Here is an 11,902-nt window from a genome sequence, read left to right as displayed (position 1 = left end):
ATTATTTTGCTAAATATTTGAGCCATGTAACACTAACCAAAGCCCAGTTGTGGGGGAAGGGGGAAGGGGAAACAAAAAAAAATCTTAATGACCAACTGAACTAATAACTCAAAACACTATCTTGGTACTACCAAATAACCAGGACTCCTGCTATCACAACTGCTACACAGACTGAGGTCAAGTATCATTGCCCTACTTTGTTTATCTACGGAACAAATTAAAACTAGCACATACCTAGTTTAACAATGCCAATGATGCATTACACTGGTAAATACTGCATTAAGATCTGAGCATTGAGACTCCTTATATAATACTGTCTTAAATTTCTAATAAGCAAGAAGTGAACTGTGCTTAAAACACACCTACTAAAGCCCTGCTAAAACCCAAATCCCACACCCCACCTTGTAAAGGCCCAGCTAACTTTTTCAGGGCTTTGTAAATAGTACATGAGGACAGAAGTCTGTCCCACTTCCTGCCTCAGTGCTTAGTAACACACGGGAGCTGACATCAAATCTGACATTTGACTACGAGGTTTTTCCTCCTGACCAACTTACCCAGATCCCAAAGTTTACAAACTGCATGCAGCATCCTCAAAGTGAGTCAGTGGTGAATAAAAGAGAATCAGGCAAACACCTGGCTGGTTGTACCCCAGATAACTCCCTCAGACAGAGTAGTTGTCTAAATATTAATCTGCAACATCTGAATGCTAAACAACACTTTTAGAAGTGTTTTTTTAATAGCCAAACTTGTGTTCAGCAGCCACAGTCCTACACAGGCTTTGTATTCCTCTAGTCATGTTACATGAACACCTTCTAGTAACTACACAATGTGACTTCATGCAAGGTAAGAGCCAAGGGTGACCCCAAAAAAGCTCTTCTCCAAACTCCACACTTGTTACAAAAACCCACTCCTGCCCCAAAGCACCCAAGACAGCTTTTGGCTCTCTACCAAATCCTGTTCTTCCATTAAATTGTTTCACAAGATGAGGGAAAGAAATGCGTAGTCATTTTTCCTTCTCCATTCTTTCTACACTTGAGCAGTCAGTGCTTACCAGAAGTAGCACCACTTCTTGTAGTTCTAGTGGCCACATGCGTATGAATTCCTTTTACCATTACCCTCCCCACCAAATACTCTTGTAACCAAACAAGCTTTAATGTCCATTGCAAAACAGAGAACGAAGGGTTCAATTTTACTTGCTGCTGCTGTTCTTTCTTTCAAAACCCGGCAAAAATGCAATGGTGAAAGTCTGAGCATCACCTACAGAGGAGCTGTAAAGAGTCATACCAGCCTTAGGAAAGTGAAAGGAGCTCAGAATCCCACCACCACCATCTGAGCCGCAGGGCATGGTCTCCGCAGCGAGTCAGAGGTGCCTTTGGGAACAAGACACCGAGACGCGCTGGAGCAGCGCTGGATTTCCCCCAGGCCAGCTCGGAGCTCGCCCTTTCCCACAAACCCGCGCGTCCCAATCTCCTCTCCTGGGTGCAAGGGACCCCGAACTTTCTGGGAAACAAGCACCGCACAACCTGGGGCTCTGGGGACAACAACCAGAGCAGCGCTTCCCACGCCCACACAGCCCCCGCTGAGGGCCGGCTGCCCCCATGCCCTCACAGACCCTCGGCACGACCCAAACCCTCTTCGTACCCTCACGGCGCCCTACTCCCCCATGCCTTCCACACCCACTCCAGGTCCTCACGACCCCCGGGGGTCTCTCCATGTCCTTAGAATGCGTCCAGTTTCGCACGACCCCCAAAGGTCTCTCCCTAGACTTAGGACGCCTCCAGCCCCTCAGGCCTCCGTGCGCCCCTCCCTGTACTCGGGACGCCTCCAGTCCCGCACCGCCCCCAGAAGAGCCTCCACACCCTCACATTCCCCCCAGCCCCGCACGGCCCCCAGAGGATCCTCCACACCCTCACATTCCCCCCAGCCCCGCACGGCCCCAATAGGATCCTCCACACCCTCACATTCCCCTCAGCCCCGCACGGCCCCAAAAGGATCCTCCACACCCTCACATTCCCCTCGGCCCCGCTCTACCCCACAACACCCCAGAGCCACCGCCCCCGCTCCCTCCCCGCGCCTGCGCGGCTCCACCGCGCCTGCGCCGCGCCCCCGGGACTATAAAGCCGGCAGCTTCGGAGCGCTCCCCGGTGTAGCTTGCTCGTCGCCGGTGTCTTTGCCGTCACCTCCGGTGTCCCGTTCAGCAGCGAGGATGGAGGCGGTGGTGCGGCGCTGCCCGTTCCTGGCCCGTGTATCCCAGGCGTTCCTCCAGAAGGCCGGGCCGTCGCTGCTGCTGTACGCCCAGCACTGCCCGCGCATGATGGAGGCGGCCCCGCCGGCCGCCCGCTCCCTCGCCATGTCCGCCGCCCGCGGGCAGCAGGCGGAGGAGGAGAGCCCCGCGGGCCGCCGCGGTGAGTACGGCTGGGGGAGCGAACCGAGGGTCACCCCTGAAAGGGAGGAAAATAACACAGACATTGCATGCCGCGGGAGGAAGCTTCTGGAATAGGCAGCGCTGAGGCAGGGGTTGCTTAATCCTTGAAATGTCCGCGGTAAGGAAATGTGTGAGCGTGGCATGAATCAGGGACCGGCATGTTGGGGTGTCCTGGGGCGAGCCCCGGGCGGGGTCCGGGATCCTGGCTCTCTTTCAGGGCCGCGTTTCTCACGGTGCAGGGACCCTGATTCCCCACCCGGGAATGATTTTTCGGGAAATTCTTCCCCAGGTACCCCGGGGAAGGAGCTGAGGCTTGGCAGCAGAGGAAGCTGCGTGGCTGAAACATCTCTGAACTCCTCAAAAGAAGGTTATAGACTCACAATTAGGTTGGAAAAGACTTCTGAGGTCGAGTCCAGCCTATGACTGAACATGTCAACTAAACAATCGCATTTAGTGCCACATCCAAACTTTCCTTAAGCATTTTCCATAAACATTCCCTTTGGGAGTGAAAGGGAGATATTTTTGCTCCTCAGAGGGTAGAGTGCTAGATCTAGCATCTTAAATCAGATGTCCCTTGGGTGTTACTCGGCTTTAGTGCTTGTATAAATAAAATGTGACTGCTCAGTTTAATAGTTCTGAATGGGTCCTGCGAAATTAATTGCAAAAGTAATGGATCAAAAAACTGGCATCAGTGTATTAAATTAAAGCTGAAGTGTTTTCCCTTCTCTGCCCCCATCTCAGAGGCCAAAAATGTCAAAGAAGTGGCCCAGCAGAACGCAGATGGAACGCAGCCTCCTGCTGGCCACCCACCTGCCACCACTAGCCAGAGTACGGCTACCAAATGCCCGTTCCTGGCAGCTCAGATGAATCACAAGAACAGCAATGTTTTCTGCAAAGCCAGCCTGGAACTGCAGGAGGATGTGCAGGAAATGCAGGCGGACAGGAAAGGTATGTTCTCTGTGCACTGAGGCAGTGATTCCTCCCGACAGCTTCTGGTGCCTGGCTTGGCTGTGGAGCATGCCAGATCTGACAGGCACCACTGGAATGATGCAGTTGGGATTATGGGAGACTGCAGGGAAAAGCTGCTGAAGAATTTAGGTGTTAATGGCATACCTGTGATGTCGTGTAGGGTTTTCCTGGGTGATTTTGATGTGGGAATAACGTGAGCTGTATTCTGGTGTGCTGGCTGGCTCTAGATGTGTGAGTCAAGCTGTTGCACTGGCACCCAAGCAGATGCTTAGATCTGAAGAGAGCTTTGCCAGGGTGCTGGTTTAGGCAAAGGTTTTATATCCAAAGATGGAGGAAAGTGTGGAGACACCAGGCAAGTACCAGCACAAATCCAAGATTGAAAACAGGCATATGGTTTTGGGGTGGGCTTTTTGTGTTTATGGAACTAAAGGGTGTTGGCTGGCTTGCAGTGGTAGTGTGAAAGGACTGTGCTTCAAAGGAACTTTTTAGCAGTATCAGTAAAGCCTTGCTGCCTGTCTCAGGGGACGTATTTTACTTTTCTGTTTGCCTTCTGTGGAATAGTTCTTAAAAATAAGCCTGTGCTAACAGAACAAAAAAGTAGTATCTGTCTAGAGCTCTGCCTTCAGTTAGGTGTGTACTAATCATTTCAGATAAATGCTGTAGCTGTATAGCATGGTTCTCTGAGTCGTGATGAACTAAATATGTTGTGAGGAAATTGCCTGTTGCATTGTGATTGATTAGCAAGACTAATCCTTCTGTCTTGTCCAATACAAATTTGTAAGTAAATAAAATAGTTGATTTTAGCAGGATGAACATGGGGTTTTGGGCATGTCCTTCCTAAAGATTGAAATGTTGATTTTGCTTAATGTTTACTGTGCTGAATTCAACTTACTTCACTCTGTTTCAAGCCAAACAAACTCACCAGAGTTTATTATGATGTCTGTAGGTACAGAATTTGCCAAAATGCCAAGTACTTCCACAGTGAGAAAGATTGAGACTGAGGGGGAAGAGCAGAGTGGCTTGCTCAAGAAGTTTAAGGATATTATGCTCAAGCAAAGACCAGAAAGTGTTTCTCACCTGCTTCAGGATAACTTGCCAAAATGTAAGAATGTCTGGCAAAACCCCCGGAGGCCTGGTCTGTTGTGGTTATTTCCTATGTGCTGAAGTTTGTCTCCTTTCAGCTGTATCCACCTTCCAGTATGATCAGTTCTTTGAGAAGAAGATAGATGAGAAGAAGAAAGATCACACCTACCGAGTGTTCAAGACTGTGAACCGGAAGGCGCAGATCTTCCCCATGGCAGACGATTACACTGACTCCCTGATCACCAAAAAGGAGGTGTCAGTCTGGTGCAGCAATGATTACCTCGGCATGAGCCGCCACCCTCGAGTCTGTAGAGCAGTCATGTGAGTAGTGCTGTGTTAAGAGGTGTTTTCAAGCTGTATTTTGTGGGAAGGCTTTTGAAAAACTGTTTTCTGTACTGTGGTGCTTAAGTTGTTTCTGATGTGATTCTTGGTGTACAGTTAAGTTTATACTTGTTTCTTGAGCTGGGGTGGGTCACCTAGTGTTTAGGTCCAGAGCTGCACTGGTCACTGTGCTCCTTGGGTCTTCCTTAGAAGCCCCCTACGTGTTCCCAGATAGGTAAACTGGATGGTAAATTGCAGCTGTACATGGTCACTGATTTCTGACCTTGCTGGACTCGAGTGTGCAGGTTGCTCAAAGACCCAACAGCTGCTTTTTGCTGACAGTTCTTTTATAGAACAGTCCAGATAATGTACCAGAACGTTTTCAGCAATGATCCTTTACTCTTCTGTGTGTCCCACAGCAATGCTAATGCCTCTCCTGGGCCCTCTTTAGGGAAACACTGAAACAACATGGTGCTGGAGCAGGAGGCACGAGAAACATATCAGGAACAAGTAAATTTCATGTTGACTTGGAAAAAGAACTAGCTGATCTTCATGGAAAAGATGCAGCACTGCTGTTCTCATCTTGCTTTGTAGCCAATGACTCCACTCTCTTCACTCTAGCTAAAATGCTGCCAGGTAGGAACTCAGACTGTACCTCTGTTGCCACAAAAACACAGCCCTGCCCCAAACTGTTGGGAGTATGTTTTGCAAATAGCAGTCCAAAGTGAGGATTCACCCTAATCCATCAGCAGAGTATGGTTTGCTGGTTTTAATACCATATTCAAGTGATGTTCAATACAAATGACAGTATCAGCCTGCTGAGATTGAGATCTATGAACTGATCTGTGATCCATGAACCCTTGCTTTTTGCTGGAGGAATTAGACAAGCAGTGTCTTCTGTTCTTGTGTTTTAAATTCTACCTGAAAATGAGACAGCAGGAATTTAGTTTCCTCAGACTGGAAGGGGTGAACTTCTCACTCACTTCAGAAGTTACAAGAGTTAAATAACTATTTTCTCAAGCTTTCATTTAGCTTGAGACCTAAAATAAACTTCAGCTATTATTCTTACTTCATGATCTGTAACTTGTTCTTTTGATCAAGAGCATTACTTTGAAGAAAAGCTACCGTGTTTCCTGAACTCTTCCCGTATGTAGTGCAATGCTAGGAATAAGTTAATGCTTTCTATGCTTAAAATGTATCTGGGCTGTTTCCTCAGGTTGTGAGATCTACTCTGATTCTGGAAACCATGCCTCCATGATCCAGGGGATCTGTAACAGCAGGGTACCAAAACATATATTTCGCCATAACGATGTCAACCATCTTCGAGAACTATTGAAAAAGTCTGATTCATCCACTCCTAAAATTGTTGCATTTGAAACTGTGCATTCAATGGATGGTAAGGTGACATCAAAGTCTCTCTGTTTCTAGGGCAGTTTGTCCTCAAATTGCCTGTGTTTGGGGTCTCAAAGTGTACAGTGCTGTAGAGGTTGTCTGGGGGTACTTCTGGTGTTTATCCAGTCACACAGAAAATCATAAAACTGCCAGTTACTGCTTTGGTTCCTAGGTGCTGTTTGTCCTCTGGAAGAGCTGTGTGATGTGGCCCACGAGCACGGGGCCATCACCTTTGTGGATGAAGTGCATGCTGTGGGGCTGTACGGGGCCCGAGGAGGTGGGATTGGAGACCGGGATGGGATCATGCACAAGATGGACATCATCTCTGGAACGCTTGGTATGCAACAGCCTGGCACTCCTGCAGGAGCTGAGGCAGCAAAGCTGCTGAGCAGCCAAATTAAGTGGGTTAGCTCAGAATCAGTCTAGTCAAATGAACTTGTTAAGGGCTGCTGGGGCCTAGGATTTTTCAGAAAGCCCAAGGGATTTAAGTGTGCCCCACAGCTTGAAAAGCTTCTGTTAAGCTACTTAGACTGCCTTAGAAATAGTTATGGTAGCTTTGTATGGGTTTTCTTTTAAGCAAGATAGCAAAAAGTCCTCCAGTGGCATGTTATACAACTCAAGAAGAAATTCAGGTGAGAATGCTAGTAGAGCAGTTCTCTATATTTAGTAGTACTTAGTTCCTTTATATGTGAAATGGGGTGCTCCTAATCTAGAAACCTGAGATGGGGAGTTATGTAAAGAGATTTGGCAAGTACTGAAGCAACTGCTATTATCTGAGTAGAATGCAGGCTCAGGAGTAAGTTTACTTCTGCAAATTGGAGGGTTGTTTAAACAGCTTTCAAAACAAATAAAATTTACTAGGAAAGTTCATGCCCTTTGGAACTTAAAGTCCTGGGTTACAGCCTAATAGGAACAGAAGTGTTCACCAGACACCCTAGTTCTGTCTGTGGCTGTGTTCTGCGCTCCAGACATTTGGAAAGGAGGGCTGGTATCAACTGCACAATCACAGTAACAGCCTTCTGTGCGTCTTAGAAGCACAGGCTATTTGTAGCATCTCTGAAACAGATTATTTTAAATCTGTTGAGAGACTTACTATTGATTGCTTGGGGTCACTATTGAAGTCCCTGCTTGATGATTTGGCTTCTAAGGTCTTACACAAGTTTTGATTTTTGGGGATTTGATAGAGGCATGAACTGTCCTTGCTGTGTAGCAACTAGATCCATGTAATCAAGATTGACTTAAAAACAAAGCTGTACTACATGCTGAGTAAATACAAGATTACCGAGGCGGGGCTGGAACTGACCATGACTACATTAAATATTTAGTCAGAATAAACCATTCCTCACGTGAAAAACTCCAATATTTCAATTCATTCCAATAGGTGGAATAAAGAAGTCCAGTTACCTTTTATTTTTCCTTTCAGGCAAAGCCTTTGGCTGTGTGGGAGGCTACATCTCCAGCACCAGTTCTCTGATAGACACAGTTCGCTCGTACGCTGCCGGGTTTATTTTCACCACATCCCTGCCCCCCATGCTGCTGGCAGGGGCCCTGGAGTCCGTGCGGACACTGAAGAGTGCAGAGGGACAGGCACTGAGGCGCCAGCACCAGCGCAACGTCAAGCTCATGAGGCAGATGCTGATGGATGCAGGGCTGCCTGTGGTGCACTGCCCCAGCCACATCATTCCCGTAAGGGTGAGGATTTAGGGCACTGTTAACACAGGGCTGTGCTGCCTGTTTTACTGTCCATGAGCATGTTATGCTATCAAGTATTAGCTACTGCCTTCACGAAGTTAAAACTTACCCTGTTGCTCAGCAGTCCTGTTCCTGGAGTGTGGTTTAAGCTTAAGCCGGGTGTAAATGTAAAATGGAGGGAGAAAGGCTTGTGAGTTTCATACACTAACAATACACAGAAAATAAAGCAAGTTGCTAACGAGCTAGTAAAAATATTGGGGTTGTAAACAGCTACCTGCAGTGGTGTTCTTGTGCCAGAATGCTCTGCAACACAGGCTTTTAGCCTTTCTTTCTGACCTATGTGTTACTTACCTGCCCTGTTGGATTCTTACGGTTTGCCAAGTTGGGCTGACACTTATACCAACTCTCATCTTTTGGTTGATCCTATAACTTAAAATTTTGAACTTCAGGTTGCAGATGCTGCTAAAAACACAGAGATCTGTGACAAGCTGATGAGCCAGCACAGCATTTATGTCCAAGCCATCAACTACCCGACAGTTCCCCGTGGAGAGGAGCTGCTCAGAATTGCCCCTACACCTCACCACACCCCTCAGATGATGAGTTATTTTATTGGTAAGTGGACTCTTGCCATCAGTGCAGTCAAGATCCTGCCTGACGTCTTTGTACTAAAGATGAGACTAGGAAGTACTTAGGTTTTAGATTTCATGAGCAGGACAGTGTCTTTCCTCTGCTGCAGCACATCATGCACACTTCCCTGCTTGGAGTGTGAGATGTGAAGGCCAGTGCACTCTGACTTGGAACAGAGGGTGCAAGGCCAGTGCAAACCTGTACCCAGCCAGGGCTCTGCTCATGCACTGTCCAAAACAATCTTACAACATGTTATGTGGATCCCAAACTCAGCTGTCCTGTTAACGTGTCTTAAACATGGATCTGTTCAGAGAAAGTAGATCCTTCCTGTAGATCCTGTTAGGAGAGGTGATATGAGGATAGCTGAGACTTAGTTGCAGCCCAGTTGTTTCAAGAGGTAGATTGTGTCAGAGAGAAATCCTATTATCCCTGCTCAGTTGTTAGGAGAATAAATATGCTGACACTTCTGCTGCTTCTCTAAAGCAATCCAGTCTTAAGCTTTGATTTTGATAAACTTTTCTTAACAGAAAAACTGCTGGCTACGTGGAAGGATGTTGGTCTGGAGCTGAAACCACACTCTTCAGCTGAATGCAACTTCTGTAGAAGACCCCTGCATTTTGAAGTGATGAGTGAACGAGAACGAGCCTACTTCAGTGGCATGAGCAAATTAGTATCTGTCAGTGCATGAAAGCAACAGTCTTAGTTGTTGTCCAGCTCTAGTATTGAGTCAGTAGCATTTTTTAATTGCTGAAGTATTTTAATCGTAGTTGAAGCGCTCTGCTCTGAAAATAAATTTCTAGAGCCATGATACCCAGTTGTATTTGTGTGCTTCTCTGTGTCCCTTCCATAACTGGAACTGAAGTGTCAGGAGCTGGGTGGGCATGTGATGGAATAAAACAGTGCTCTACAGCTTAATGCCCATCAGCTGAACTACTGCCTCTCTAGTAACTATGCTCAAAGGACTTGAGTAGGGCTTCCTGCACTGGGTTTATTTATTATGAAAAGAGAAAATAGTTTCACAGAGGCATCTTCCTGAAAGCCTTTGAAAGCATGTAGGTATAGTTCTGTGTGCCCACTGAAACTTTAACCCTTGGAGTGAGAAGTGTTTGATAAGCAGCTTGCACCCATGTTTTGGGAGGCAGGCATTTAGAATGAGTTCTGCTAGATGCTCTCTCCCTCTGCTACACTTTTCTTCTGTTGTAGTTTTGTACACAAGCATTCCTCTTCTGGCATTCACTGAGGGAAAAGATGCTAGTGCAATTCAGTGTTTTCTGACTACCTGATCGCCCCAAGGAGGTGGTATGGCAGGGGCTGGAAAAGGAAGGTGTGTTCATTACTACACCTGTCAATGCAGGTTGGCTCTGGCTGCCTGTATCTCTGCAGGTCTTCATGAGCTGCTGTTCAGTGCACTCAGAGCTAGACTGGTGTAAAAACTGTCAGCAAGCACTGTAATAGGAGAGAAGTCATTGTAGGTGATCATCGGTACTGCCTTTGCAACCCTTCTGAAACCTTAGGCCTGTTACACTCAATTGCCACCTTATTTCCTGCTTTGGTGAATAGCAAAGGCCTGCTTTGAACAGGGGGAACGTAACTCTCTGGGTGAGCACGTGTACTCAGAGAGGTCAATATTGGCATGAAGTCAGGCAGAGCACTGAACTGCTCCTTGCAGGTGCTGCATGTCTAGGAGCTGCTACAGTGGCTTTCACAAGCTCCTGAACAGCCACTGTCTTCCAGGGACTCTTGTTTTCTGGCTGTAAGGAGCCAACCTGGCACTTCCCCCTGCTGTCACACTGCCATGTGTGCTGAGCACCTCCCTCTCACTAGGCATCTATTACAATATCACTAATAGCCATGTGTGGTGAAGATAGAATCCCAAATTAAAACTAAATCATCAGCTGGAAGTCACCAGTTGTTTAAGCATGTACTGAAGCACCCTGCTTTTCTCAGAAGAGTTTTTATAAAATATTTGACTTTCCAAGGAGTCAAGCTGCTTTGAAAAAGCCCTTTGCCAGCCAGCCAAGAGCATGCTGCTGTTGTCTCTGCCATGTGCAAATGTTCTGTAAAACAGAGAATGTCACCCTTCTGGCCTGGCCTGCCTTTGTCATGAACCATTTGTGGCCCCAGACTCAATGCATATGCATCTGTTATAGAACTCTTCCCATTATCTTTTAGGTTATATTACTGCATTAACTGGAGACATAAAATAACAAGCCACAACTCCTCCATCAACCTCTCCCTAGGACCTTGTCCCCAGCACCATAACGTGCCAACAATATCATTGCTAACTCTGGCAACAACCAGGGAGCAGCTGTAAGCAATCAGTGTGTGTGGGAGATAACACAACGTGCTGACTCACATATGGCTATATGCTGACACTACCAGGTCGCTTGCATATCTAGTTTTTTTCACTGAAAGGTTTCAGAATTGGCCCAGTCCATTTTACAAACCAGTTAAAAAGCCCAGTTTTTCTTCCTAGTTTTTACAACAGCAACTCAACACTTTGTACTACCAAGGAGAAGAAATAAGACATAGAAAGGTACCAGCTATCAGAAATCTCCAGCACTCCTCCAAATTAATCACAGGATAGAACCAAACCCCAGGATTCAAAGCTGACAACCTTTGAAATGGCAGGAACACGAACAACCTCAGCACGTGGCAGCCAGTACCTCCACACCTCCCAACATCAGCTGTGACAAATTACCTTTAGCGCTGGTGCTGGCAAGCCAGTGTGAAAGCAGACCCAGGGCACAGCAAGAGGCCAGCAGATGTCCATCACTTAACTGCAAAAGAAAGACAAATCCAATGACACATTGAAAGGATAAATTCTCCCCAATGAAAAGAACAAAGAAAGAAAAAATGAACACATATTGTTTCCCAGCAAATAAAAATTGAATGGGGGTTGTATAAGTAGGGATAAGTTGTGCAAACTTTGCTTTGGTTCCTGGAAAAAATAATAGAGGAAGTAATCAGTAAAATATGTTTAAAGTCAGATAATGGCAGTGGCAGAGTGAGGAAGCAAGAATGCAGCCATAAAGCCATGGCTAACGTTTGTCTGGGGCAAAATAATTCATCTAGTTAAATGTTGCATAGCCCTAAATTCATACCCTCTTCCATCCCCCAACCTATTTACACAACAGAGAAACCCCAGGTGCTATAGGAGCAGCAAAACCATTCCAGGTGCAAGCAGGAGCATGTGTTCCCCATTGCTGGGAGGAGGCTGCAGGGGGGTTTCTCTTCCTACCATGGCCAGGGGCATTATTAACACCACCAAATTCACAGCTCTGCTATCCCTGATGCTTTGCACCCATTTAGTTTAGGTCAAACCCCTTGCACTGCACCCTGGCCTGTTGCCAGCAGCTGGAGTGTGGACTCACCACAAACCACTCTTGTTGG

At 46.8% G+C, this 11,902-nt stretch overlaps 1 protein-coding gene across 3 annotated transcripts; it reads left to right on the top strand.

Annotated features, from left to right (window-relative positions):
• Positions 1–2,206: 2,206 nt before the first annotated feature.
• On the top strand, positions 2,207–9,281 carry ALAS1 (5'-aminolevulinate synthase 1). Of its 3 annotated transcripts, none has more exons than XM_062500653.1 (10): positions 2,207–2,405; positions 3,167–3,373; positions 4,341–4,496; positions 4,576–4,798; positions 5,250–5,434; positions 6,015–6,194; positions 6,363–6,527; positions 7,614–7,882; positions 8,332–8,494; positions 9,037–9,281. In XM_062500653.1, the coding sequence occupies exons 1-10, from the start codon at positions 2,207–2,209 to the stop codon at positions 9,195–9,197; spliced, it is 1,908 nt and encodes a 635-aa protein (XP_062356637.1). In that variant the 3' UTR covers positions 9,198–9,281. The 3 variants fall into 3 exon arrangements, with proteins under 3 accessions (XP_062356637.1, XP_062356638.1, XP_062356639.1); XM_062500654.1 differs by having other exon boundaries at positions 2,207–2,423; positions 4,347–4,496; XM_062500655.1 differs by lacking the exon at positions 2,207–2,405 and having other exon boundaries at positions 2,782–3,373.
• The last annotated feature ends 2,621 nt before the right edge of the window (positions 9,282–11,902 follow it).

This window comes from Cinclus cinclus, chromosome 12 (assembly GCF_963662255.1).
Source record: "Cinclus cinclus chromosome 12, bCinCin1.1, whole genome shotgun sequence".
NCBI lineage: Eukaryota > Metazoa > Chordata > Aves > Passeriformes > Cinclidae > Cinclus > Cinclus cinclus.
Note: the sequence above shows the minus strand (reverse complement) of the source record. Positions and strands in the feature narration are given on the sequence as shown.

Bases quoted from the DNA above. Each gene is read 5' to 3' on its own strand.
- ALAS1 (XM_062500654.1), top strand. From the start codon at position 2,207: ATGGAGGCGGTGGTGCGGCGCTGCCCGTTCCTGGCCCGTGTATCCCAG. The intron at 3,374-4,346 runs GTATGTTCTCTG...CTGTAGGTACAG, and splicing joins AATGCAGGCGGACAGGAAAG to AATTTGCCAAAATGCCAAGT. The intron at 8,495-9,036 runs GTAAGTGGACTC...TTTTCTTAACAG, and splicing joins GATGATGAGTTATTTTATTG to AAAAACTGCTGGCTACGTGG.